At 23.7% G+C, this 27,759-nt stretch overlaps 15 protein-coding genes across 15 annotated transcripts; 7 read left to right on the forward strand and 8 right to left on the reverse strand.

Annotated features, from left to right (window-relative positions):
- Window positions 1–116: 116 nt before the first annotated feature.
- On the reverse strand, window positions 117–2,674 carry DICPUDRAFT_48894 (uncharacterized protein). Its single transcript, XM_003289925.1, has 5 exons — window positions 2,239–2,674; window positions 1,713–2,172; window positions 1,320–1,635; window positions 925–1,254; window positions 117–860 (listed from the first exon to the last, which is right to left on the reverse strand). The coding sequence occupies exons 1-5, from the start codon at window positions 2,311–2,313 to the stop codon at window positions 140–142; spliced, it is 1,902 nt and encodes a 633-aa protein (XP_003289973.1). The 5' UTR covers window positions 2,314–2,674; the 3' UTR covers window positions 117–139.
- Window positions 2,675–3,346: 672 nt separating this feature from the next.
- Window positions 3,347–4,898, forward strand: DICPUDRAFT_36636 (uncharacterized protein; the record flags this gene model as incomplete). Its single annotated transcript, XM_003289914.1, has 2 exons — window positions 3,347–3,661; window positions 3,726–4,898. 2 exons carry the CDS (start codon window positions 3,347–3,349, stop codon window positions 4,896–4,898), a joined length of 1,488 nt encoding a protein of 495 aa, XP_003289962.1.
- A 378-nt stretch (window positions 4,899–5,276) lies between these two features.
- Window positions 5,277–6,431, reverse strand: DICPUDRAFT_80724 (uncharacterized protein; the record flags this gene model as incomplete). The annotated part of the gene is made up of 3 exons (XM_003289926.1): window positions 5,277–5,846; window positions 5,940–6,277; window positions 6,404–6,431. 3 exons carry the CDS (start codon window positions 6,429–6,431, stop codon window positions 5,277–5,279), a joined length of 936 nt encoding a protein of 311 aa, XP_003289974.1.
- Window positions 6,432–7,150: 719 nt separating this feature from the next.
- On the forward strand, window positions 7,151–9,116 carry DICPUDRAFT_154444 (uncharacterized protein; the record flags this gene model as incomplete). Its single annotated transcript, XM_003289915.1, has 5 exons — window positions 7,151–7,176; window positions 7,363–7,708; window positions 7,776–8,438; window positions 8,508–8,837; window positions 8,928–9,116. 5 exons carry the CDS (start codon window positions 7,151–7,153, stop codon window positions 9,114–9,116), a joined length of 1,554 nt encoding a protein of 517 aa, XP_003289963.1.
- Window positions 9,117–9,292: 176 nt separating this feature from the next.
- Window positions 9,293–10,153, reverse strand: DICPUDRAFT_36620 (uncharacterized protein; the record flags this gene model as incomplete). The annotated part of the gene is made up of 4 exons (XM_003289927.1): window positions 9,293–9,553; window positions 9,681–9,867; window positions 9,932–9,944; window positions 10,054–10,153. The coding sequence occupies 4 exons, from the start codon at window positions 10,151–10,153 to the stop codon at window positions 9,293–9,295; spliced, it is 561 nt and encodes a 186-aa protein (XP_003289975.1).
- A 512-nt stretch (window positions 10,154–10,665) lies between these two features.
- DICPUDRAFT_98541 (uncharacterized protein) lies at window positions 10,666–12,391 on the forward strand (the record flags this gene model as incomplete). The annotated part of the gene is made up of 3 exons (XM_003289916.1): window positions 10,666–10,823; window positions 10,897–11,239; window positions 11,324–12,391. The coding sequence occupies 3 exons, from the start codon at window positions 10,666–10,668 to the stop codon at window positions 12,305–12,307; spliced, it is 1,485 nt and encodes a 494-aa protein (XP_003289964.1). The 3' UTR covers window positions 12,308–12,391.
- A 53-nt stretch (window positions 12,392–12,444) lies between these two features.
- Window positions 12,445–14,254, reverse strand: DICPUDRAFT_154448 (uncharacterized protein; the record flags this gene model as incomplete). The annotated part of the gene is made up of 2 exons (XM_003289928.1): window positions 12,445–13,689; window positions 13,769–14,254. The coding sequence occupies 2 exons, from the start codon at window positions 14,252–14,254 to the stop codon at window positions 12,445–12,447; spliced, it is 1,731 nt and encodes a 576-aa protein (XP_003289976.1).
- A 351-nt stretch (window positions 14,255–14,605) lies between these two features.
- Window positions 14,606–17,039, forward strand: DICPUDRAFT_98542 (uncharacterized protein). The gene has a single exon (XM_003289917.1). The coding sequence runs from the start codon at window positions 14,653–14,655 to the stop codon at window positions 16,975–16,977; it is 2,325 nt and encodes a 774-aa protein (XP_003289965.1). The 5' UTR covers window positions 14,606–14,652; the 3' UTR covers window positions 16,978–17,039.
- A 93-nt stretch (window positions 17,040–17,132) lies between these two features.
- On the reverse strand, window positions 17,133–18,279 carry DICPUDRAFT_80730 (isocitrate dehydrogenase; the record flags this gene model as incomplete). Its single annotated transcript, XM_003289929.1, has 2 exons — window positions 17,133–18,152; window positions 18,277–18,279. The coding sequence occupies 2 exons, from the start codon at window positions 18,277–18,279 to the stop codon at window positions 17,133–17,135; spliced, it is 1,023 nt and encodes a 340-aa protein (XP_003289977.1).
- A 611-nt stretch (window positions 18,280–18,890) lies between these two features.
- Window positions 18,891–20,050, reverse strand: DICPUDRAFT_88743 (uncharacterized protein; the record flags this gene model as incomplete). The annotated part of the gene is made up of 4 exons (XM_003289930.1): window positions 18,891–18,964; window positions 19,037–19,444; window positions 19,508–19,858; window positions 19,924–20,050. The coding sequence occupies 4 exons, from the start codon at window positions 20,048–20,050 to the stop codon at window positions 18,891–18,893; spliced, it is 960 nt and encodes a 319-aa protein (XP_003289978.1).
- A 691-nt stretch (window positions 20,051–20,741) lies between these two features.
- Window positions 20,742–21,098, forward strand: DICPUDRAFT_154451 (uncharacterized protein; the record flags this gene model as incomplete). The annotated part of the gene is made up of 2 exons (XM_003289918.1): window positions 20,742–20,804; window positions 20,892–21,098. The coding sequence occupies 2 exons, from the start codon at window positions 20,742–20,744 to the stop codon at window positions 21,096–21,098; spliced, it is 270 nt and encodes an 89-aa protein (XP_003289966.1).
- A 193-nt stretch (window positions 21,099–21,291) lies between these two features.
- On the forward strand, window positions 21,292–24,123 carry DICPUDRAFT_36629 (uncharacterized protein; the record flags this gene model as incomplete). The annotated part of the gene is made up of 6 exons (XM_003289919.1): window positions 21,292–21,995; window positions 22,071–22,288; window positions 22,355–22,818; window positions 22,888–23,497; window positions 23,568–23,955; window positions 24,036–24,123. 6 exons carry the CDS (start codon window positions 21,292–21,294, stop codon window positions 24,121–24,123), a joined length of 2,472 nt encoding a protein of 823 aa, XP_003289967.1.
- Window positions 24,124–24,322: 199 nt separating this feature from the next.
- Window positions 24,323–24,784, reverse strand: DICPUDRAFT_154453 (uncharacterized protein; the record flags this gene model as incomplete). The annotated part of the gene is made up of 2 exons (XM_003289931.1): window positions 24,323–24,409; window positions 24,590–24,784. 2 exons carry the CDS (start codon window positions 24,782–24,784, stop codon window positions 24,323–24,325), a joined length of 282 nt encoding a protein of 93 aa, XP_003289979.1.
- A 1,340-nt stretch (window positions 24,785–26,124) lies between these two features.
- On the forward strand, window positions 26,125–26,529 carry DICPUDRAFT_80733 (uncharacterized protein; the record flags this gene model as incomplete). Its single annotated transcript, XM_003289920.1, has 1 exon — window positions 26,125–26,529. The coding sequence occupies one exon, from the start codon at window positions 26,125–26,127 to the stop codon at window positions 26,527–26,529; it is 405 nt and encodes a 134-aa protein (XP_003289968.1).
- Window positions 26,530–26,712: 183 nt separating this feature from the next.
- On the reverse strand, window positions 26,713–27,291 carry DICPUDRAFT_80734 (uncharacterized protein; the record flags this gene model as incomplete). Its single annotated transcript, XM_003289932.1, has 1 exon — window positions 26,713–27,291. One exon carries the CDS (start codon window positions 27,289–27,291, stop codon window positions 26,713–26,715), a length of 579 nt encoding a protein of 192 aa, XP_003289980.1.
- Between the last annotated feature and the right edge of the window lie 468 nt (window positions 27,292–27,759).

Genomic DNA, 27,759 nt, shown 5'->3' on the forward strand with positions numbered 1-27,759 from the left:
CTTCTTTCTTATTTTCATTAGGATCAATTTATAATTTAATAAAAAAACAATAAAAAAAAAAATTGTAAAATAAAATAAAAAAATTAAACGATCCATCACACAAGAAAAAAAACATTATAATCAAAAAAATTTTATTTTATTATAATTTACTGAATGGTATACCAACACGACTTGCCATATGTTGAATATAATTACCATCTTTTGCTAATGGTATATCAAATGATGTTGAGTTATCTGTATTTATAATGTCCAAAGCATATGGTTTGATAGCAATACACAACTCTTTGATGGCTTCAGAGATCTTTAATGCTTGACCTGCTGATATACAGTTATAATTTCTATAAAATCCAAAATCGTTTTCGATTGAACTTAAAGCATAGAGTTTAATCAAATCGTTTAATAATTGTCTTGTTGGTGGATCAGTGCATCTTTTAATGGATAAATGAGCCTGTTCTAAAATGTAAAGATGGGTATAGGCTTTGGATAATTCTATAATATACAAAAGAGTATCATTCCAACTTTGCATGAATGTCATTTTCTTTGATTTGGAATGACTTAGTTTTTCAATGACTATTGAACGCATTTTTTCAAAACGATAAGAGAAAGCATGGTGATGGAATTCATTCGATAAAATGTATGGAATTGATCTTGAATGTGTGTAGATTGGATTGCTGGTTGCTAAAAATGTTTGAACCTCTTTAATAATATAACCAGTAACACCCTCCTTCTTATACCATTTCTTGTACTCTGATAATAAAAATTTACTTAATTGTTGATATAATACAGCTCCGTCTCCTTCTGCAGTTTGGAAAATATCCATTTCATTCCTAAAATAACCAAATAAATTATACGATGATATACTTTTATGAAAAAAACAAATTAATAAAAAATGAATTTGAATTTATGTATTTAATTAAAACTTACCCATTACCACCACAAAAAGTTCTCAATTTATTTGTGCATGTCATGTTATATTCATTTACCAAAGCTTTGACACCACTAATAATTGAATTAGTTTCATCTAACTTTTCTTCATTCTTATCAAATAATCTTTCAATTACAGAGTCTCTTGCTATTTCAAAAGCAACCAAGTGTCCCAACATTGGAAGTAAAACTTGGTAATGAGATGGATAGTTCATAATTAACTCTTCACTTTTTCCTTTTTCACCAAATTGTCTACGAGAAAGTGCATAATTGATTACAGTTTTTAAATTGATATTTAATACTCTAACTGGTCCACAAATATATAACATTCTAAATAGAAAAAAATAACAATGTTAATTAAAAATTAAATAAAATAATTGTTTTTTTTTACTTACCTTCCAAAAACTAATTGTGAAATTGTATTTTGAAATAACTTACCTGGTGTTGGTAATTTGCATGTATACTCGCCTTTATCATCGATATTTGCAAATTTATTTAAAAGATTTTCTTTTGGGACACGATAATTCCTAAATCTAATCCAAGCATTATCAATACCATTCCATCCAATCTTTGGTCCACAATCACCAATTTCAATACCTGGGAATACTTGTTTAGTATCAACATCTCTTATTGGTGTAACAATACCATGCACACCTTTATCCTCTCCTTTATATATTAACTTACAAAATAATACACAATGAGTACCATATTCTATTAATGAAAAATAATTATTATTAATATTAATATTAATTTTATAATTAAATGAAAAAAAACTATTTAATACTTACTTGCTAAATTACCAATCCAAAATTTAGTGCTTGATGGTGTTGGTGAGTTAATAACAAACTCTTTACTTTGGTGATCATATTCAGCAATAGTTTCAATATTTCTAACATTTGAACCATGACCCATTTCTGTCATACCAAAACCACCCACTATCTTCATATGTTTGATATCGGGGAAATACTTTTTATGATGTTGTTCTGTACCTAACTCTAAAATTGTTCCACCAAATAACTGATAATGAATAACAAGCTTGGCTAATACTGATAAATCGATAACGACTAAAGAATTCAAGTATGCTAAAAACTTTTTGGGATCATCTCTTATTAACTCTACCGATATTAAACCTAGTTTTGCAATTTCCTTAGCATCTCTGTCAGTTAATGCCTTATGTTCATCAGATACCATATCAATTACTGGTTTGCTTCCAATCTTTTTAATAACATCTTGAATTTCTGCAAAATCCTAAAAATATAAAATTAATAAGGTTAAAATTATATTCTTTTTGGTTTTTTAATAAAGATATGTTACCTTTCCATATTTATATAATGAACTATTTCTTGCTTTAAATATTTCTTCTGCGTTAATTGTATATTTTATATCCATTTTTATTAATTTTTATATATATATAAATAATTATTTTTTATATATATACATACAAATAAAACAAATATAAAACAAATAAATTTAAAAATTTTGAAAATTAAATTTAATATTAAAAAAAAAAAAAAATTAAATAAAAAAAGTGTGTTAAAAAAAATTAAAAATAAAAAATAAAAAATATTATCTGTTATTTTCCTTAATTATATTCTTTTTAATAAATTATAATAATAATTGTAAAGAAAAAACTTTTTTTATATTGATTAAAAAAATATATGAAAATAAATAAAGATATTTAAAAATAAATATAGAAATAAATAGAGAAATAAATAGAGAGATAAATTTATAATTATTGTTTTGATTGATTGGTTTGAAAGAAATTATTAAAAAAATTTTAAATTTTAATAAATTTAAATTTCAAAATTATTTTTTTTTTAATTTTTTTTTTTAATTTTTTTTTAATTTTTTTTAATAAAATTTTTTTATTTGTATATTAATGGCGTTATATAACACTCCACTCCACCTACCACATCAAATTTCTCAAAACTAAACTCTCATAATAATAATAATAACAGTTTTAATTATAATAATAATAAATTTATAAACTGTTTTTTCATTGATCATCAAAAAAAAAAAAAATTCATAAATTAAAAAAAATAATTATCAAAAATTAATAAATAAAAAAAAAAAAAAAAAAAAAAAAAAGTTATAAATTTATTTAAAAATATCAGAGCTTAAAAATCAAAAAATTGAATAGCACCACTTTGTTGTTAATAATAAAAAAGGAACAATAATAAACAATCAGCAAATATTTGCATTGGTTTTAAAGGTAATAATGGTTAATCATGATAAGGTGGGTGCCAATATCAATATTCTTTTAATTAATTTAAAATAAAAATAAAAAAAATAAAAAGTTAAAGTAAAATTCCCATCTTAATTAAAAAAAAAAAAGAATATAAATAGTAAATCAACTAGATAATGTAAAACCAATGATAGTATTATTAATTATAGAAAGAAATCAACTATATTAAAACAATAAATGAACCAGGGTGATATTAGTAATAGTAATAGTAATAATAGTAATAGCAATGATGATATAAATATACAGCCACAACCATTATTAAAATCAAATGTAACTCGTCCACCAAGATCAATTGGCTTTTTAGGTCTAATTTCGATTGGTTATTTTCTCGTATCGGGTGGACCGTATGGTATAGAATTAGTTGCAAGCACTGGTAGCTATGTGTACGTTTTGTTAACTTTTATATTTTTACCATTTATTTGGTGTGTTCCAACAGCATTAATCACAGCAGAACTTAGCTGTATGGTAAATGAAGATGGTGGATGTTCATTGGTAGGTTATATTTAAATTAAATTAACTATTTATTATTTATTTATATTAATACATTTTTTTTTAGTGGGCACAAAAAGCATTTGGTGAGCATTTCAGTTTAGTGGTTGGGCTATTTTCGTGGTTTGCATGCACAGTTGATTTGTCTCTCTATCCTGTCTTGTTTGTATATTATCTGTCTAAACTTTTTATTGGAACCGAATATGAAAACTGTAAATGGGGCGGTCAGCTATCAGATTGTTATTGGTGCACATTTTTAATATCCATGGGTGTTATCATCATACTATTTCTTATAAATATCTGGGGCACTGAAAAGGTTGGTATATTTGGCACAGTATTTTCAATCATTCTATTGGTGCCATTCATAATCTATATTGGTATGGGAATTGGTAAAGTTAAAATGGGTCAAATTCTATCGGTAGACGGCGGCATTAAAAACTTTACTGGTGTTAAATGGGGTACTCTAATAACGACAGTGGTCTGGTCAATAAGCGGCTACGACCAATTTGGGCAGCTTGCAGGTGAAGTTAAGAATGCTAAAAGAAACTATCCAATGGGTGTAATTACAGTGATGGTACTTTCTATTTGTTTCTATCTGCTATCGTTAATTGTTGGAATGCAATTTGAAAGAAATCCAAATGAATGGTATACTGGGGAATTCTCTGATATTGCAATTTCGGTTGGTGGCAAATGGCTGGGAATTCTGATGAGCATTGGTGGAATGGCATCTTCAGTCGGTTTGTTTCTGTGCAACCTTAAAGCAATAAGCAATAATCTTTACAGTCTATCACTTAGAGGTCTATTACCAAGTTTCTTTTCAAAACTCTTGCCCAAAAGAAAAACACCATACATTGCTACAATATTCAACTCCTTCATAGTCTCTCTATTAATACTGTTTCCCTACGAATCTATACTAAACCTAGATATGGCCACATATAGCATTGTTATTGCATTTGAGTGTATTATTTATATAAGGCTCTATATCAATAACCCTGACTATAAAAGACCCTACAAAGCTATACCAACGAAATGGTTACTACCCTATTTATCAACACCAATCATTATAACCATTGTAATATTCGTTTTGGCTCCCAAAAATATAAAATGGAATGTAACAGTATTTGCAGCTGCCATCATACTTGTAGTATTAACAAGATACTTTTTTTTAAAATATAAACTAAAAAAAAAAGAAAAAAAAGATAACAATAATAAAGATTTAATAGTAATTAGTTATTATTAAACCATACATCTATAAATACACAAAAATATATATGTTATTTCAAACTATAAAAAAAATTACCAAAAAATCTTTTGGTTTTTTAAAAAAGATAATTATTTGAATTTTTAAAATATACTTTTTTTTTAAAAGAAAATTAACCCATGAAATTTTATTAAAATCAAATTAAAATCAATATTATTTGTAAATTGAAATTTATTTCAAATAAATGATATATTATTTTGATGTTGTAATTATTGAATAATTTTTATTTTTAGCTTTGATACTACATCCCATTTCAACCTCGCAACAAATAGAAACATGTTGTTATTTACATTTTAAAATCAAAAGATTTTTTTATTATTTCGTTTTCGATGAACAATTATTTATTTTTTAAATTTTTTAATCATTAACAACCTTACTAACATCTTTTAATGATTCTTCAAGATTTACAATATTTTGATTATTTGAATTGTGAGGAGCATCTTCATACTTTTTGATATCACATTCTAAAATTTGAAACATTTTAATTGCTTCATCTCTTTCTTTTGTTATTTGATCCAATTTCTTATTCTTTTCATCAAAACAAGCTTCTAAACTACTAATTGTTGCTTTATATTGATCGAGTTGACGAGACTTTTGGTCCATTTCTTTTTTCAGTTCTTGATATTGATTATCTGATTGAATCTGTAATTGTTGATATTGATTTTTTAAATCCTCTTCTTTATTCTTAAATTGAATAATTGTATTTTGATAATGAGCATCTTCTTGTTTTAATTGTTCTATCTTTTTAATTAATTCTTGATTTTCATTATTTAACTGTTGAATTTCATTATTTAATTGTTGATCAATCTTTAATTTTTTCACTTTTTGATTCTCTATAGCTGTGTTGATTTTTCTCTTTTTTGAAGCTAGTAACTCTATCAACTCACCATTTAATTTATCTAATTGTTGTTTATCTACATTCTTTCTCTAAATGATAATAGTAATTTAAATTTCATAATTAGATATCTATCTATATAGTTTTATTATAATATATATATTAAAATAATATTTAATATTTACAATTAAATAAAACCTATTCTTGGTATTTCTAACATCATAATCTGTAATTAAATAGTTTCTCACTGAAATTATATCCATATAAAATCTTTTTGAATAAATTGATTGTGGGCTTGTAATATCTTCATTAAAACACGATACATGTTGATCTGGTTTTAATTTATCATAAGTCGACTTATTTATCTTTTCATATTCTAAATTGAGTATTTGACCAAAAAGTTGTTTTAACTCCGGTGTTGAAAGTTTATTATATCTTTCTGGACTATTACTATTATTATTATTATTATTATTATTATTATTTGAAGTACTATTTTCTAATGTTGAATTAATATTTGATGTATCTATTAAATGAATAATAAATAATGATAATTAATAATTATTGTTGATTTATTTTATGTGTTTTATATTTACCTTTAATACTATCACTGTCATTGCTACTATTTTCGATGTATTGATATAATTATCACCAATATTATTTGGAATTAATGATGACATTCTATTTGTTTAATGATATTTTAAAAAGTATTAATAGAGGAGAGATGAAACCAGACTCTATAAAAATATGAAACTATGTATTTGATTAATGAAACTATTATTATTAAATGCAATTAATTATTTTTAAAAAAAATAAAAAATAAAAAAAATAAAAAAAATAAAAAAAATAAAAAAAAAAAAATAAAAAAAATTTTTTATTTCTTAATTTTTTTTTTTTTTTTTTGACACCCTTTGATTTTTTAAAATATACTCTTTTTTTTAAAAGAAACAACCCATGAAATTTTATTAAAATCAAATAAATATTATTTGTAAATTCAAAAATTTCAATTTATATCAATTATCAAAATTGAAATTTATTTTATATATATATATTTTGGTGTTGTAATTATTGATTAATTTTTATTTTTAGCTTTAATACTACATCCATTTCTTCAACACCCTCACAACAAATAGAAATATGTTGTTATTTCCATTTTTAAAATCTTTTGATTTTTTTTTTTTATTTTGTTTTTTTCAATGAACAATTATTTTTTTTTTTTTTTTTAATTTTTTTCAAAATTTTTTTTTTTTTTTTTTTAATTTTTTTTTTAAAATTAAAAAAAAAAAAATTTAATTTTTATATATTAAAAAAAAAAATTTTTAAAAAACCTTTTTTTTTATTTTATAAAAAATATAATAGGGAAGGTTTTCTTAAAGGAAATTGGAAACGGATTAAAAAAATGAAAAAGAAGCAGTTTCCTTTTGGGTAAAGGGGACCAATTCCGGTGCCCGCCCATCAAAGAGAGAGGAGGGGGGAACCGACCCCACCTTCCACTAAAAAATTGAGAAATTACGGAACTTAAGAAACAGACCGGGGGTGGAACAATTTTTTCCGGGATTCATAATGGGGAGGAAGGGTTGCGTTGGGCCCGAAGATATCTTTGTCTGATAGTGAATCGGAATCAGATTCTGAATTTTTCCTTAGACCCCAACGTCATTCCAGTCCATCATTTAGCTCATCCAATGGAAATAAACAATCATTAACCCAAAGAAAAATTCATACTGGTTCAAACAATGGCAACAATAATCAAAATGTCATTCCACCAGCCTCCATTTCATCATCCACTAGTTCAAACGGATCTACCCCTTTAGGCGCTCTCAAATCTGATGAAACTAAAGAAAATGAAAAAAAACAAATGACAATGAATGGTTTATTTACACTACGTCCATCAATTCTTAGCAGCGAAGCTACTGGAGCTACCTATAGAGGTTTCTTAAATCTTTTATTAATTTTATTAGTAAGTATATTTATTTATTTATTTTATACAATACAAATAAATATATATTAACAATCATTATTAATAGATTACAGCTAGTTTTAGATTAGTAATTTTAAATCATATGCTATATGGTGTTAGAATTAATTTCGATTTATATAAAATTTCCGAATATCATAGATGGCCAGGTGTTATGATTACTCTCAGTTTTAATTTATTTATTATTGCAGCCTATCTTATCGAAAAAGCATCAGCTCTTCAAAAGATTCCAGAGAAGTTTTGCTACATTCTTAGAATTTTAAATTGTGCTGGTATTATCTTTATCCCAAGTGCATCTATTATTGCATTCCATCCAAACCCAGCTTCAGGTATTGTAGTTATGATCATTACCTGTACCTTTGGTATGAAGATTATTAGCTATGCCTACGAAAATAGCAAACAACGTAAATTAAATCCAGATAACAAGAAATTTATAGCAAATGGTGATACTTCAATCTATCCAAATAATCTCTCACTCAAAAACGTATATTGGTTTATGTTAATTCCAACTTTAGTTTATCAACTCTCATACCCAAGATCACCATCCATCAGAAAAGGCTATTTACTCAGAAGAATCGTTGAAGCTATTAGTTTATCCCTCTTGATTCTTTGGATGGCCAATCAATATATGTTACCATTAGTTCAAAATAGTATTTTACCAATGGAACAATACGATATTGTATTTATTGCTGAAAGAATTATGAAATTATCTGTAAGTAGATTGCAATATATTTTTTAATACTTTTAAAGACCATTTATTAATTTAATTTTTATTCTACAGTTACCAAATTTATATGTTTGGTTATTAGGCTTTTACGTATTTTTCCATTTATATTTAAATATTGTTGCTGAAATTACAAGATTTGGCGATAGAGAATTTTATAGAGATTGGTGGAACAGTACAGGTTTAGATTATTTTTGGAGAACTTGGAACATGCCAGTACATCATTGGATGGTAGTTTTAATCTATACTCCAATGAGAAGAAGAGGTTTTTCAAAGAATTTAGGTTACTTTATGTGTTTCTTTGTTTCTGCTATTTTCCACGAATTAGTAATTTCAATTCCATTCCATTCATTAAAACTATGGGGTTTCTTTGGTATAATGAGCCAAGTAAGTTTATTTAAAATTTATAATTAAATAATGAATAATATTTAAATATATTATACTAATTCCTTTCTTTTTTTTTTTTATAATATATAGATGGTTTTAATTGCATTAACTAAAAACTTAATGAATGGCAGAACATTAGGAAATGTCATCTTTTGGATCAGTATAGTACTTGGTCAACCATTAATCGTTTTATTATATTATCGTAATTTTGTAGAAGAAAATCCAGAATATTATCAAAACAATACTCCAGCTACTATCCCAACTATGCCATTTTATTAAATTAATAAAATAACAAAATTATAATTTTAGATAAATTTTTTTTTAATTAAATATTTCTTTTTTAAAAAAAAAATGTTATAGTATTTTATTTATTTTAATTTTATTTATAATACATTTTTAGTGTTGTTTTTTTATTCTGATGCTGTAGTTGTTAAGCTTGTGAAAGTACAGAGTTTTTATCCATAAAGTTTAAGGAAACATTCTGTGCAATAAGGTTTATCGCCTTGCTTCTTATATGCTACACCTGAAAGATTTGATTTACAAAAAGTACAGAAGAAATGTTCTGGATGATAACGTGATGATCCAACACTAATACATTTTCCTGAAATAATTGGTTTATCGCAATGTTTACACAAATATCCAATGGCTTCATAATAATGTTTTTCGCAATATGGAGTTTTGTCATCTGTATGAAAAAAATTACCATTTAATAATACCTGAATATAATTTTAAAATTAATATATTTTTACTATTGTTTTTGTGTTGTTATAGTTGTTGTTATTATATTATTTCTATTCTTTGAAAATAGTGTTGATCTCTAATATTTGTTATTTGATACATTACATTACATGTATTACATTGAAAGTGTTCTGGATGATAAGTTGAACCTAAAGCATTTGTAATTTCACCTAAAATAGCGTGATTGCATTTTTTACATTTTGGTGCAAATTTATCCAAGAAATCTTTTGAACAGTATGCAAATCCATCTGGACCCTCTTCACATCTACTTCCATCACTAAAATCCTTGTTACTAAAAAAAAAACAAAGTTAATATTTTAAATTGTATTTATTAAATTATTTCAATTCAGACTTACCAAACATTACAAGCTGAAATTGATAATACAAATTAAAATGATTTAATATAAGGAAAAAGAGAGGTTAGATTGGATTTTAATTACTACTAACTAGATTTATAAATAAATTATTTGAATATTACCAATGTGGAATGGATGCCATTGTAGGCCAAATGCTGATAAGCAAATATCAGTGATTGGTTGTTTGCAACTGTAACAAATTGGTACTGAAGTTGTAAACATATTTTATAAATAGATGGTTATTAAATTATAAATATAAAAATATTGATTGAAATAAAAAATTAAAAATTAAGAAAAAATTAAAAAAAAAATTTTTAAAAAAAATTTTTTTTTTTTTTTTTTTTTTAATTTTTTGGTGTTTAAAACACACACAAACAGATACAAAAAAAAATTTTATTTTTTACTTTTTTAAAATAGATAATATGTGTATTTATATATAAATATATATTAAATAATAAATTTAAATTTTCAACTTAATATAAAAAAATGTAAATTCTTTTTTAAATTGTTAAATTATTTATCCATCACAATTTAGATTTTTATTTTTTATTTTTATTTTTTTAATTTTTTTTTTAATTTTTTTTTCGTTTTTTATAACATTTTTTTTGTTTTTAATTTTTTTTTTTTTTTTTTTTTATTTTCGTAGACGAAACTAAATATACAATTTTTTTTTTATTTATTTATATTTCTTTTATATTATTATTTATTTAAACAAATAGGATAGAAAAAAAAAAATGGATAGATATATGAATAGACTCGAAAATTTAACAGGTCATTTATTAACTACCAATGAAGTTTCCTCAACCACCAACGAAAATGAAACCATTACTTTTGTTAGACCATTACCAAAAAGTAAAAAAGATCACGATCTTACAATTGAATCCGATGGATCGTATGTATAATATAACAAATGGATATATCAAATAATGGTAATATTAACATAATAAAATTTAAAATGAATATAGATTTACTAGAGAAAAACATTTTGAAGAAGAATTAGATGTTTCTGGTGAAATTAATTCACAAACAAATAAATTTGAAATTAAACCAGTACCATATACATTATCATTTGATCAAGGTTTTTTCCATGCCATTAGAGCTATTGAATTGTTATCAGAACAAGACCCAAAAAGAACTATTATTTTAGGTATTGCTGGTCCAGTTGGTGCTGGTAAATCAACTTTAGCAAATAAAATTGGTGGTCTTGTCAATGGTATTATTGTTTCCCTTCAAGATTTTGTTAAACTCGAAAATGTTAAAGATAATAATTATGATGATCCAGTATTAATTGATTTTGATAGAGTTGTTGTAAGTTTTACTATTACTACTATTACTATTTAAATAATTATATATAATAGATTTAACAGTTTACTAACATATTACTATTTATAGTCAACATTAAATGAATTAAAAGAAAATAAAACAGCAACTATTCCAAAAATTGTAAATAGAAAAATGGAAGATAAGACAGTTACACTTAAAGATTCAAAGGTTATTATTTTAGAAGGTTCATATGCATTGAGTGCACGTATTAGACCATTATTAGATATTAGTATTGCTATTACAGGTGGTGTCCATTTAGATCTCATTAAAAGTATTATGAGAGGTATTGTTACAAGTAAAAACTCAAGTAAAGAAGTATTATCACAAATCACCAATGTAGTATTCCCAATGTTTAAAGCATTCGTTGAAGCAGATCTCGATCAAGCTAAAATCAAAATCCACAGTAGTTTCAATCCAATGAGCCAAGTAGTAGAACCAACATATGTTTGCAAAGCTAAATATGAAAATAATAAGGTTCATTTCGATCAATTCCTTTCATCATTAAATGTACAACCAGTCAAAAAGAACTTTAGTGATATGTATTTATACCCACCAAAATACGGTGCCGATGGTATCTCTCAAGCCGATAAGAGAAATTGGATTCGTATTCGTCGTTCTGATGTTGGTCAATTCAATATTTACTTTTACAATGAAATTATGGATGGTGCTGTTAATACTCGTCCACTCTTAAACTTTGAAATCTCTGTTAAAACTATTGGTGGTCTTTTATCTTTAGGTTATCAAATTGGTGCAATCTTAAATCGTACTGTCGAAGTTTGGTATGAAAAGAGTGGTATCGTTGTCACCAAAGAATACATTAAAGAGTTGGAAAAACATTTCATTCAAATCAAAGGTCAAAGTCGTAGAGAAGTTTTAGATTTAGCTGAAAAATTAAAAATCACTGGTAATCACGTTCCACAAACCTTCCTCTATCTCTATTTCAAAAAATTAAAGAAAAACAAAAACCCAAATTCAAAATTAAAACCAAATAATACAAATTCTAAAATTTCAAAATCAAATAAAATTGTAAAAGAAAATAATAACAAAAAATAAATAAACCACACAAATACAATACAAATACAAAAACAAATATAAATATAAAAATAAAAATAAAATTTTCAATTTAAATTTAAATTAAATTAAATTAAATAAATACAAAATAAATTAATATTATCTTTATTATCTTTATTTTAATAATCATTATGAGTTGTAGAAGAAATTAACATGCACATGTCATCAAAGAATGAATCTTTATGTAAAAGTAAGATTCGCTTTTTTTTATGAACTTCTGATCTAAAGTTTTCTATATTATACTTAAATAGATGCACTATGAATAGAATGTGTTCTAAATTATTATTTTCTTCTATTGCCTTTTTTAAAAAAGGTAATCCACTATCATCTCGCATTTCTATTTTAACTTTTTTTAAAGATTTTGAGCAACATTTAAATAAAGTTGAAAAAATTGGTATTTGTGAAAAAATATCTATTTGTTGGATAGGTATGTAGCGATTAGGTTTGCATAATTTAAAAACAAAATATTCAATTCCATTATTATTTTTATCATTAGCTTCTATTTGTCTTTTAGTATTATTACTATTATCTACAGTTGATTGAATTATAAAGCAAATAAGATTTGAATAGTTAATATTTCCATTTTTAAAGTTGGTTACTTTTAATTTCTTTAATGATGGCATTTTTGGAGGATATACCAAATAGTTTTCTAATGGGTAGTGTTTTTTAGAGGAAACACAATGCCTTGATCCATCGATTGGGAAATTTTCGCAAATTACAAAACATTTTTCAATTTTCGAAAAATAATAATCTACTGTTGATTTATCTTGGTAATATGGTAACCCTTTAATTGAATAGTAGTTGAAATATCTTGGTGGCTCTTTTACTAGACAAAACTGGTTTGATATGTTGAATGGCGAATACCAATAATACTTTCCCTCCCCGACTATATCTGAACAAGCTTTAAAAAAGTATTTGGAAACTAATGCATATTTTAAAATATCGCCTTTACTTGGGGTATAGGGTTGTGTGTGGCTCCAGAGTAATTCATATACTTTTTTCTTTGAATATAAATAGTTATTTATGTTGTAATTTAAAATTTTTTTATAAAGTATATTTGGAAGTTTAATATTATTTTTATTATCGTTATTGTTATTATTATCATTATCATAATTGTTAATGTTATTGTTATTGTTATTATTATTATTATTATTATTATTATTATTTGATTCCTTTTGTTCTACGTAATATAAATAGGAGAGTATTATTTTTGGTATCTTGTTACTATTTGGGTTTAAAGTTAACTCTGCATGAATATCTTTATATATTAATGGGGTTTTATCAATATTAGTTTTGAATTTATCTATCATAAATTGCAAATGATTAGGATTTGATTGAGAGTTTCTTATAAACCATTCATTAAACTATTTTAAAACAAAATAATAAAGTTAATAAAGATTCTATCAAGATTATAATAAAATTAATTTAGAATTAAATATTTACCCTTTTATCTTTGACAATATAATCTGTAACTATATCAACATTATATTCCGAATAAGTTGATGATGTACACCTGTGGCCAATTTGTGAATTAACTCTAAAAAGTGATGATACTTTTATTGATGGGTCAAATAAAATATTTGCACAAAATTTTATATAACCATTGAAATCTACATAATGACAATACTTTTCTGAGTGGTATGAAAAGAACAGTAAACCAGAAATGAACCTTACTAATTCTATATCGTTGTATTCTTCATACCAAGATATAACCTCTACCAATTCATTGAATGTGAGCGCTGACTTTATTGTTCTTTCTCGAAAAAAATGGCAAAGTATGTTTCCAATGCCTTCTATTTTATATTTATAAACTGCACAAAATTGTTGAATTTTATTTGGTAAAATTACATGTTTTTGGATTTTAAAAACTTCTCCGGCATAATTTAAACCTGATACACGTACTGTATTAAAAGTGTTGGTGCACTCCATTTTTAAATAAAATAATGAAAAAAAAAAATATTAAATTAATATTTAAAATTTTATAGATTTTTTTTTGAAAAAAAATGAAAAAAAATAAGAAAAAATTTTCTGTTGCTCTACCTCAAAACTAGCCAATGATAATAGCTATATATAATAGATAAAAAATCAATTAATAGTGGTATTTTATATAATTTTTTTTAATATTATGGAGGGGTGTAAATTATTTTTAATATGTGTGTTAAAATAAAATTATTTCAATTATTTATTAATTTTTACTTTTTTTTTTTTTTTTTTTTAATTTAAATGTAAATTTAAAACATAAATTTTTTTTTTTTTTTTCATTTCCATAATATTGTCTCTCTTAAATACAACTAATAAAAATAATTATAAAAAATAATTTAAAAAACATGAATAATAGTAACAATAATTTTACAAATAATAATGATATCAGTATAGAAAATATAACAAATAATAATTTTTTTATTAATCAAGAATTAAAAGAAGAAAAAGAAATAATAGACAATATTATTATAGTATTGAAAAAATTAATAAAACTAAAGAAATTTGATCCATTGTTATTAAAAAAAAAAATAAACACTGATTTTATTGAAAAAGAAATACTAGATTATGAAACAGTTAAAGAATTATATGGTATTCAGTTATTTTATACAACAAATGAAACGCTATTTGAACAGGCATTTAATGAAATAATATTTTCACCAATTTTACAGTCTTTAATATTAATATCAGGAATAATGGTCAATAACAATTTGGGTGAACCAATCAACTACTATTCAAAAGAAATTTTCAAAGATGAAAGGATATATTTTAACTATAAAAAGCCAAGAGATGGGTTAATGAAAAAAGCAATCGAAGAAATTTATTTAAATGATTTAGAAGCCATAGTAGATATTTTAGAAATATTTCAAAGTAACAAGAATAGTTTAACTAGATCTCAAGTAGATAAAGCAATGTACAACTATATTGTTATGGCCAAGTTTTATGGAGGAAATATTTTTCTCAGCGACTTAAAAGAAAAAGGATGGGAATTTAATGAAAAAAATGAATATCCAACTTTGGAAAAAATCCAAACCCTTAGAAAGTTACAACTTATTGGTCAATACTCGAAACTTTTCCACCCATTTGTTTTGCTTAACTGTGGTTCAGAAGTATTATTTCCATTATTACAATATAAAAACATAAGAAATATAATATCAATTTTGTCAGCAAAAGACTTAACAATGCTAATGAGCCAAAGCCACCAATTTTACAACAACTTAAACAACGATATAAAAGAAACTATCGAAATTTTGAAAATTGTTTATGAATCAAAAATTAATATAGAAGACACTACATGGGAAAAAATTTCAAAGATTACTTTTTATATAGACAAGGATCAACAAAAAGTATTTAATGGCTTAAAAGAATTTGAAAATCTATTTCCCAACACCACTAAAATTACAAATAATACAAACTCTAATAAAGAACCCTCAACAACCATAAAACTACCAAAACTAAATCAAATTCCCCAGGATGATAACAATCCAGAAAGAATTCAATACAATGAATATAAGAAGCAAATTAAGCAATGCTCAAGCGAGAATCATCGTGATATTAAAGATATTTCAAATAAAAAGAAAGAATTAAAAGAAAAAATTATCTATGGGTATTTATTAAACAATCTTTTAATAAATAAAGAAGATTTAATCAACCTAAAGTTTCAAAGTGATCAAGAAATATTAAAAACCTATACCAATAAATTTTCTAAAAAATATAAAAAATTTATTGAAGAGAACAAAACCAAATTTTCAACCTTAAACAACATTATATCATCTGAAGAGGCAAATAAAGATTATGATTGGGATAATGAACCAACAACTTTAGAACTCTTATTTCATAGTAATCATAAAATCAATATAAAAACATTACAAGATAAATACAAATATCGTTATGATAAGCTAATCAATATTTCGCAGATAATCGAATTATTAAAGCAATTTACAAATATCAAAGCCACATTCCAACTTTTAGTATTTAGAAAAACCCTATCAAACTATATAAATGAAAGCGAAAGACAAATATTTAACCAGTGGCCCAATAGATTTATCGAAAACTATCAAAGCAAGTATCAAATTCAAAGATTCCAACTACCATTATTTCAAAGTCAGCAAGACCTTAGTGATCATCTCAACTACTACATAGAAAACTCCAAACACTCTGTGAAGTGTGAAATCAATAATTTAGAAACCAATTTTATAGAAGAGATAAAAGCCAAACCAGAAATCATTGAAAAACTAAAACAATTGCACTTCTCAATAGAAAACAATTGGTTGGGATTATTTGAAATAAGAAAAAATATCAATTTGTGTCAAAAGAAAGTTACTTTAATAAATGAATCCCAATGGCTTGAAGATGGTATAGAAGAGATTAAATCAATTGTTAATCAAGAAGATTTAAACTGTGTGGAATTTTTAGTATATCTTTGTTATGAAGCCATTATAGATGAACTCGATTTCAAAGAGTTTAAACCATTTTCAAAATCTCTTCAAACCATAAAGAACTATTTCTCACACTCATCCCTAAACTACAATTCATTATTTCCACTAGATAACCTAAAGCCATTGGGAGCTAACCAAAGCAATCGTATATCAAAATCAATTGCAATTCTATTACAATTAAATTATTTAATTGAACCATCAATTAAAATTTTAAAAACCAATTTAAATTTATAGAAATAAAAAAATAAACACAAAAAATAATAAATTATTTTTATAGATTTTTAAATATTATTATTAATTTTTTTTTTAGAAAAGAGTTTTTATTTTAAAATTTATTATTATTGTTATTATTATTACTTATTTATTATTTATTATTACTTTTAAATTATTTAGTTGGCGTTTTGGATCTTTCTGCATAATTCATCAGTATAATCGGTACATGATGATTTACCACCCATATCACCAGTCATAATTTTACCTTCACCAAGAGTAGTTAAAACGGCACTTTCGATTTTATTGGCGTGAGTATTTAAACCAAGATGACGTAACATCATAATACCAGATAATAAGAGAGCAGTTGGATTTGCTTTATTTTGACCAGCAATATCTGGGGCAGTACCGTGGACAGCTTCAAAGATAGCAGTACCATTTTCACCAATATTACCAGATGGGGTTAAACCTAAACCACCAATTAAACCTGCACATAAATCACTGACGATATCACCATAAAGATTTGGAAGAACCATAACATCTAATTGAGCTGGATTTAAAACTAATTGCATACAGTTGTTATCGATGGTTAATTCTTCGTATTTAACAGTTGGATAACGAGTGGCAACTTCTCTGCATGATTTAACGAATAAACCATCAGATTGTTTCATGATATTGGCTTTATGAATGCATGTGACTTTCTTTCTACCGTTGGCTAAGGCGTATTGGAAAGCATAGTTGGCAATACGAGTTGAAGCTTCTTTGGTAATGATTTTAATTGATTGAGCAACACCTTTAACTGGCATATTTTCGATACCTGAATATTCACCTTCAGTGTTTTCTCTAATGACAACAGTGTTGACATCATCGTAACGAGTTTTGTGACCTGGAATTGAAAGACATGGTCTAACATTAGCGTATAAACCAAAAGTCTTACGAAGACCTAAATTTAATGATTGATGACCTGTACCAATTGGGGTTGAGATTGGACCCTTTAAACCGATTTTATTTTTTCTAATTGATTCAGCAACTTCTTTTGAAATACCAGTGTTGGCATCAACAACAACTGTTTCCCATTCAATTGGTACTTTAGCAGCTGCAAAAACTTTTTTAACTGATTCTGAAATTTCTAAACCAATACCATCACCTGGAATTAAAGTAACTTTTTGAATTGGTTGAGTTGAATAGTTACGTAAAACCTAAATTATTATTATTATAATTATTTGTTTTGTTATTAAAATAATTATTTAACGATTTGATATTAATTTAATTTGATAGTTTTTTTTTTTTTTTTTTTTTTTTTAATTTGATTTAAAATTTCACCATTTTGATTTTTGGGGGTTTCGTTTTTTGAATATAAAATTATTATTGAAGGAAAATAAAAATAAATTAGTTTTTTTTTTTTTTTTTTAATTAATTAAAAAAATTAAATTTTAATTAAATCAAAAATTACATTTGAGAAAGTGGATAATTTTTTTGAAAACCTTTTTTTTTATTTGTTATCGTTATTTCACAGATAATTAAAAAAAATAAAAAAAAAAAAAAAAATTTTAAAAATAAAATAAAAAAAAAACAAAAAAAAAAAAATTAAAATTTTTAAAAAAAAATAAAAAATAATTTTTTTGTAATTCGTTTATCATTATAATGGCGAATAATTTTCATTGGTGTCATTATTTCATGATTAAATTTTGGTACTAAACTAACTTTAACTTAAACTTTATATATCTAATGAATAAAATAAAAATAAAAATAAATTATAAAATCAACTATTAATGGTTAAAAATTTTTTTTTTTTTTTTTTTTTTTTTTTTTTTTTAATTGATTTATTAACTTAAATATTTTACTACATAAATATTATATAATATACATTGTTTTATTTAAATTATTTTTAATTCTATGTGCTTATACACAAATGAATTTTTTATACATTGTTGGTCCTATTTTTTTTCTGTAAAATTACCATGACCACTTAAAGATGCGTGAATTGCTGCTTCTTTTTCACCTTTTAGTGCTATTTGGAAAAAAAAAAAAATGGGATTAATATTTTTTTTTTTTTTTATTCTTTTATTTATATATTACTTACTTTTATTACAATCCAAACATAATAGCATAAAATTGGTGGTATCAGTGTATTTACCTAGCTTCTTTTCATTTTCAACAAACTTTTTTAATTTATTTAAAGATTCTTTGTCGTCTACACTAAATCTTGTGATATCAAAATCTTCACCCCCATTTCTTGTTAAACATATTGATAAGGCATCATAATGGATTCCATCATAAATTAAATATACCCTTTCAGTATAGTTTTTATCTTCGCCATAACAGTACATTATTTGAGTTGATATATCGAATGCTGCTATTTCAACTTTGTAGTGATTTGATAGGATTGATAATTCAATAGCCCCACCCCAATGGTTTGGATTTAAAATCCAGTTACAATAACCTGCATTTGATTTTCCTAAAAAACCTTCGTTATATTCAAATGGATCACCTAGATAAAATTGAAGTTAGTTATGATATTCATTCATAAATTTAAAATAAAATCTATATTTACTTCTAACCACTTGAGCAATTAATTGTCTTAATTGACCACCCTTCCATCTGCTTTTATCTTCTAAAACATATGCAACGGCAGAGAATAAACAACTATTATCATCATCGGTGATTCTTCTTGTTGCAAATCCATTACCTACCTCTTCTTCTGACATGTATGGTTCTGATTTATTATTACTATTATTTTTGTTTGATGTACTATTACTACTTAGGGTTACAGCTGGGGCTGGTGTTGGTGATGTTAGTGCTGTTGTGTTTTCAATTGTTATAGTATCGCCATTTGATAGAAAGTTTGATATTGGTGCATTTGGGTTTGATAAATCTAAAGATTTTGGTGGAAAACCATGTAATACTAAAAACAACAAAAAAAAAAAATTAGGATTGGTGATTATTATATATATTTATTGATTCTATTACTTTTTTGATGTTCTGGTTTTGTTGATGTTTTTTCATCAATAATTTTTTGAAAATCAATAATTTGGAGCTGAGAATCAACTTTTAAATTTTCTACACCTGTTTTACTTCTAATTCTAATTGAAATCATTTGATTTATTTATTAAATGGAATATTTATTTAGTGAGTTTATTTATGTATGTGTTAATGTGTATGTGTGTATTTGTTTAAAAATATTAAAAAAAAAAATTATTTAAATTAATGAAAAAAAAAATTATTTAAATTAATGAAAATTATTAAAAAAAAAAAAAATTTTAAAAAAAAAATAAATTAAAAAAAAATTTTTAATTTTTGTAATTAAATTTTCATTCAAACTTTTTTTTTCAAATAAATAAAATAGGTAAAATTAAACACTGTTTAATCAAAAAATTAATATTTTCCTTTTTTTATTATTTTTCCCTAAAACGTAAAAATTTAAAAAAAAATTAATTATTATTTATGATTTGAATTCCAAGAACATCATAGTTTTATTTTGTAGGTTATAAGTAAAAGTATAGTCATATGACACTTTTTTATTTTTAATAAGCTTATTAAATAATAATTATTATAAATACTAATATATACTAATTGTTTTTTTAAAATAATAATCTAAAATAATAAATTAAAGATAAAAAAAAAACTATAGATAATATTATTAACATAAATGGAATCCTCAATAATAGTTTTTTTAAAGATATAATTTATTTTATTAAATAGTTTTAAAACAAAAAAAAATAAATATTTAAACAACTAAATTTCATACATTTTATAATTCACATTTATTATTTTATCAAATAAAAAAAATGAAAATTATAAACTTAATTGCTATTTTACTTTCAATTTTAATTGCTTCTCATGCAACAATTGTAAATATAATATTTTACCAAAAAAAAAAAAAAAAAGAAAACGTTTCCAGAAATTAAAAATTTAACTAATTTTTTATTTTATTATAGGCATGTCAAACTTCTTATGATTGTCCAGGACAATATTGTGTTTTTACACCAAAAGGAAGTTTATGTACTGGCTTGGGTAATTTAAATACTCTTTGTTCAACCTATCCAATTAGCGGCGGTGTTTATTTCCAAGGACCTCCATGTGGATATAATTTGACCTGTAAACCCCATCCAAGAGAATCTTGCTATAGCTCATGTCAAGTATAATAAATCATATATTTTATTTTAATATTCCAAATGAATAAAAATAAACCATATATTTCATTTCTGATAAAAAAAAAAGATATCCCATTTCGTTTTTTTTTTATTTTTTTAAAAAAATTTAAATTTTGTAAAATTTTTAATTTTTTTTTTTTTTTTCATATTTTAATTTTTTATTGTTTAAAACATCATTAGCAAAATGGATAATAGTGGTTTAGAGAATGCTAGTAGTACATCTACTAGCACAACCACTACAAATAATAGTGGTACAGCTACTAGCACAGCCAATATTAATAATAATGATTTTAATGATACAATTGATACAAGTAAAGAAAATTTTATAGCACCACCAACCATTAAAGTTATTCCATTTATTAATTCAAGAAAAAAAGAGATTAAGGAATTTATGAAAATGGTTCAAACTAAAAAAAGCAATTCAAGATCATTTCAAACTTTACCAAGATATCTTAGAAGAAGAACAATGAGTCACAATGTTTATAGATTACCAGTTCATTTAAGAAAAAAAGGTAAATACGAAATGGAAAAGTCAGCAACTTCTTCAGGTGGTAATTTAACAAAGGAAAAGAAAATGGTTAGAAAATCAAAGAGAAGACCATCCTATTTATTACGTGATTATGAAAGAAGACAAAAGCAATTTAAATGGTTAGAAACTCATATTTGGCACGCTAAAAGAATGAAAATGTTGAATTTGTGGGGTCATAAAATTGCAAAATCAATCAATCGTAAAGGTGTAAGATCCACATTTAGAGCATCCTCTCATTTATCCACAATATATGATAGCTCTTATTTCAACTGTATAGAAATTAAAGGAACTGAATCCAATATTATAAACTTTTTTAAAAGATTTACCGATCCAAATTCAATTTCAATTTCAAATAAAGGGTATTTAATTTTTCAAATAGTGAAATAATAATAATAATAATAAATATATTAACTATTTTTTATACTTTTATATAGTTTTTTAAATGGTAGCAGAGAAGGTTCAATCGATTTATATTATACAGATAGATTTCCATTTCATTTTATTTGTCCTACTAGATTTTTATGGAAGCAAGAAATCGAAAATGACAATAAAAATGTAAATAATAAAGAAAGAATGATTTGGATTTGGATTCACCCAGCAGCTTTAAACGAAATTACTTTTATTTTTGAAAAGAATGCAGGCGAATATAATTGTAATTATTTTAACTTTACCATTTCAAAAATTAAATTTCTTACTAATTATTAATTATTTTATATAGTAAATATTAATAATTTAGAACATGGTTTACAGAGATTTGAATTAACAGGTTCAAAATCACACGCAGTATTAAATTCAATTTTATTTTTAAGACAAGATAAAGATTCAGTAAATAATAATAGTAATCAATTAGACTCTAATCATGTTTGGGAGTTATTAAATAGTTTAAGAACACCAGCAACTTTACCAAAAGGAACAGTAATTTCATTAAAGGTACACGATCCTAGATTAGCATGTAAAATACCAACAGAAACAGCATTGTCAGCAAGAACAGTTTCAAAACCACAAATTAAAAAGCAACAAACAGCACAACCAACACAACAACATTCAATAAATCAAATTATTGTAAATTGGACACATTATTGTAAACAAGTAGCAGTTTCAGATTTATGGTGTTCAGAAAAAAGATCATCAATATCAAAAAATATTGAACCAAATAACTCTGTTAATCAAAGAAGAAAAAATGTAAATCATTATTTATTGTAAATATAAAATATTATTTATGGTTTATTAATTATTTTTTTATTTTTATAGTTAAAAGATTTTAATGAAATTGGTAGTAAATATTCATCACCAAGTATTATGTTAGTTCAAAGAGATGGTGGGTTAACACGTGGATATGGTTCAGGTTGGGATATTATCGTACCAGCAGGTTGGGGTTTAGCATTTTGGATACCGTTAATATATAGTGGTGCATGGTCAATTGGTTTGGAAGATAGGGATAGATTTTTATTAGAACAAGGTTTACCAAGTTATCCTAAGGATTTCCCAGATTGCAAAGCAGGTATAGAGTATAATCAATTATTAGCATTCATTAAACAAGAAAAATATAATAGAACTCCAAAATCTAAAAAAATCAATTATTTGAAAAATTCAATTTTCTTCCCATTTTCACCATATTGGGAATGGGTTTTAAAATTCAATAAAAATGAAATTTTAGATTTTAATATCAGTGGTGAACCAGAACAAAAAGAAGAGGAAAGTGAAAAAGAAGAAAATAAAGAAATTGAACACAAATCAAAGAAATTAAAAAATATTATTGGTACCGAAGGTGAAGTTGTATTAAAATCCCAACCATATTTTGTTTATAGAGGAAAATTGGCTTTATCATTAATCGATCCTGATAATTATCCAGTAATGAAAAGTAAATATCAACATTTTTAATATATTTTTAATTGTAATATTTTTATTAATTTATTTTGTTTTTATTTTAGATAGTACATATATACCATTTGATCAAGAATATATAAATAAACCAAACGATAGAGGATTATTACGTGTTAGTATTAAAATGTTTCATAGAGGCAAACCATTGCCAAATTCAGTTATATATGAACCATTAGAATCAGATGTAGAATTGTTGCAATATAAATACTATAAAAGAGATTACAGTCCAATCCAATTAGAATCACCAAAATTAAAAAAACTAAAGAAACCTTCAACCATTACAACCAATGATCTCTTTGAATATTATGATCAAATGGGAAGAAAACCAATTGGTTTCGTTACAAATGGTGAACAATCTTTAGCTAGAGGTTTCGGATCTGGTATCGGTTATTGTTCAGCCACCGAGTTTGTTAGAATTCAAAACTATTCAATAGAGTAAATATATTTCTATAATCTTTTTTCTTTTTTTTTTTTTTAAAATTAACTAACCACTAATTAATATTTATATAATATAGAAAAAATTATACACCCAAAGGTTTCGCATTTATCCAAAATCCAAAATCTAGAACTCTATATCCTGTTATTTTAACAATTCAACCTTAAAATTAAAAATAAACTAAATATAATAATAATCTTTTTTTTTTTATAACATTTAAATCTTGACAATTTATTTAAATTTTAACGTTTTTGGTTTTATTTATTCATATTATAATTATTATGTTGTTCGCTATATTGTTGTTGTTTGCTTGTGTTGTTGTTGTTGTTGTTGTTCGCTAATATATTATTGTTTATATTTCTTTATTTAAAATCTACCAATTGGAATTCTATATTTGTTTTTAATGACATTATGGAAATGGAAGTTGAATGGTGAGATACGTCTTTGAATTCTCTGTTATAATTTTAATCCAATATAAATATATTTTTGATGGTTGTATTTTTATTTTGCAAATAGTTTTAAAAAAAAAGAAATATAGTTAGTATTATATTGTGATTACTAATTATTGTACATTCATTATTGTCATTATTGTAATTTATTGCTATGGTTATTATAATAATAATAATATCATACAGTTTCTCTTTTACAATCTTCGACACTCTTTAATTGTTTTGAGCATTTTGAAGCATCAAAATCATTTTGTGATAAACAGGCACCTAAATCGGTAAAAAGTGGGATACATCCAACAGTTTCATTACGAACAACTGGGACTTTGTGTTTGAATCTTGGTGATAATTTGTATGGATTATCGTCTCTATCAAAACCCATTTTAATTTAATATGATTTAAATATGAAAAAAAAAAATAAATAAATTCGAAAATAAAAAAAAAAAAATAAAAACTATGAAAAAAATTTTTTAAAAAATTTAAAAAAAAAAAAAAAAATAAATTTTAAATTATTTAAAAATACGCAAATAATTTGATTAAAATTTTATAACAACAAAAAAACAAATAAAATAATTATTTATATAACTTAATAACCAAAATAATTAAATCAAATTAAGTTGTCTTCTTTTAAAAATTTTATTGGTTTAAAATTGGTTTTATTTTTTCTATTTTTTCTATTTTTTTCATTTTTTCGAGTTATTATAAGTGTGTTTATGTGTGTGAATAGAATATCGCGATGGAGGGAACATATGTGTGTTAATATATTTATACAATTATTATAATTTTTAATTTAAAATTTTAAACAAAAAATAATTTAATTAAATAAAAAAAAATTAAAAAAAAAATAATTATTAAATACATATTAAAAAAAATGCTATAAAAAAAAGAAATTTTAAAATGATTATTATTTTTTTCATTTTATATGCTTTGTAAACTTAGAAAATATATTAAAAAATGTAACTAAAACTATGAATATAGATAAATTATATTTTTAAATTTTATTAATTTTTTTTTTTATAGTATTTAAACCAGATAGACATTTAAGGAACACCTACCACGACTCACTATTTATAGATACATTAAATAGAAGTGACAATTCCACTTATTCAGCTTTTTTGTAACCATGATGACTATTAAAATTATAATTTTAATAAAATCAGGTTATAGCTGAGGGTTATTAATCAAAGTTACCTGCTCCATTTAATACAAATAAACAACAAGGTTGATCCTCCATATGGCCTTTCTACAAAGACCCCAACCACCACTATTATTCCATATTAAAAATAGTATTATTGTTGTTCATTAAAAAAAAAAAAAAAAAAAATATAAAAAAAAAAAAAAAAAAAAAATAAAAATTTTATGAAACTTTGTATTAAATAAAACTATAATAATATCTGAAGTTTTTTTTATTTCTAAACTTTATTTAAATATTTTGATAACTTTTCATTATTTTCATTTAATATTTTCTTTAGATTTGTACAAATGGTTTAAAAGATAATAGATTTTTATTACTATTTATAAAAAAATTATAATTGCTTTTTGGGATAATGTGGGTACATATTTTTTTTGTTTTTTAATCAGTAAAATAATAACTTATTAAGATAAATAGTTTTTTTATTATTATTTTTTTAACTGTTAATAATTATCAATTAAAAAATGAATATTATTTATTTAAATATATAAATAAATAATATTTTAATTAATAATTATTAAATTAAAAAAATGAAATTAAACAAAAAGCTTATAAATTATTGTGTTTTCTTTTTTATATTGGGTGTATATATAGTTTTAGGTGATAGTGGTATATGTGAAGTAAGGTCAAGTGTGGGGTTAGGTGGGAAATGCAAATTTTATGATTTCAAATGTGACTATACAATGTTTTGCAACTCTAAAAATAAATGTCAACAGCAATTAGAACTGGGGGGAAAATGTAAAAAGGACAGTCAGTGTTATGGTAACTATGGTTTTAAATTATCTGTGGGTAATATGTGTCAGTTAGAACTAAAAAACGGTGAAAAGTGTGGAATGGATCATACATTTTGCACAAATGGTACTGTTTGTATTAATGGTTTTTGTAAATTGAAATGTGGATGTAAATCAGATTCAGAGTGTCCCTTTAACCAATAATGTAACCTTAGGAATTCAAGTTGCACTAAATATGACCTAAACAAAGAATGTACGAAAGACTCCATGTGCCCATATTCACATTTATGCATAAAGGGTAAATGTGTTTTAAAATTTTCGTTAAATTGTACAAAAGTTTTAACAAAATAAAAAAATAATAAAAATATAGTTTAAATTTTTTACTCTTTATTTTGTTATTGGGATAAACTTTTCTAAAATATAATAAATAACATCTCCAGTTTTTACCAAGGAATCAAACCAGTCATTTAGTATTGCTACATAGTTAAACTCGACACCGTTTGAGCATAGGTCTATGGTGGAAGTTGAATTTATTAGAATTGTTAATGAGCATGGTTCATTTTCCATTTTATTAATGCATGTAATATTAAAGTTTATCGACTCTACCCCGCAAACCTGTACCAACCATGGTGTTTTACCTGTAATGTATTTGTTTTCACCAAACTCTAGTTTAATTTTGCTTTGAACTTTTGGGTCATGGGAGGCAATATTGATATTAATATCTTTATAATAAAGATCTTCATTGATTTCTAATCTAAATTCCTCTACTTGGTTAGGATAGCTTTGAAACTTGATCAAATCTACACTTGAGTAACCATCATTGCTGTTTATTGTTTTCCATTCCCTAGGCTGAGGATAGGGCCTTCCCTCATTGGATAACGAATAATAGTTTAGCTGTTTTGAGGAACAATGATAAAAAAAATTAAAATAAATTAAAAAAAAATAAAAAGTGAAAATTAATTTCATTTTTTTATTTCTTAAAAAACTATTTTATATATTTAAAATAGTTTTTATATTATTTTAAATATTATTATTATTATTATTATTATTATTTTAATATATAATGATATCGTTAAAAATAAAAATTAAAATTTAAATTTAAATCTTTATTATAGTATTGTAATTTAATTTATAAAAATAATCAAATTATTGAACATAGATGTAAAAAAAATAAAATACTATAGTATTAAAAAAAAAATATAAATATAAATAAATAGAAAATTATAAAAATAAAAAAAAATTTAATTTAAATCTTTATTATAGTGTGGGTGTGTGGGGTTTTTTTTTTATTTTATTTTTTCAAAGTATAATTAAAAATAAATATCATATTAAAATTTATAATTACAAAAAAAAATGATATCAAGATGACCAAAATAACAATATGAAGATTTACAAAAAAAGAATAATCATAAACTATTATAAAAAAATATGACA

Source organism: Dictyostelium purpureum (assembly GCF_000190715.1).
Source record: "Dictyostelium purpureum unplaced genomic scaffold DICPUscaffold_200, whole genome shotgun sequence".
NCBI lineage: Eukaryota > Evosea > Eumycetozoa > Dictyosteliales > Dictyosteliaceae > Dictyostelium > Dictyostelium purpureum.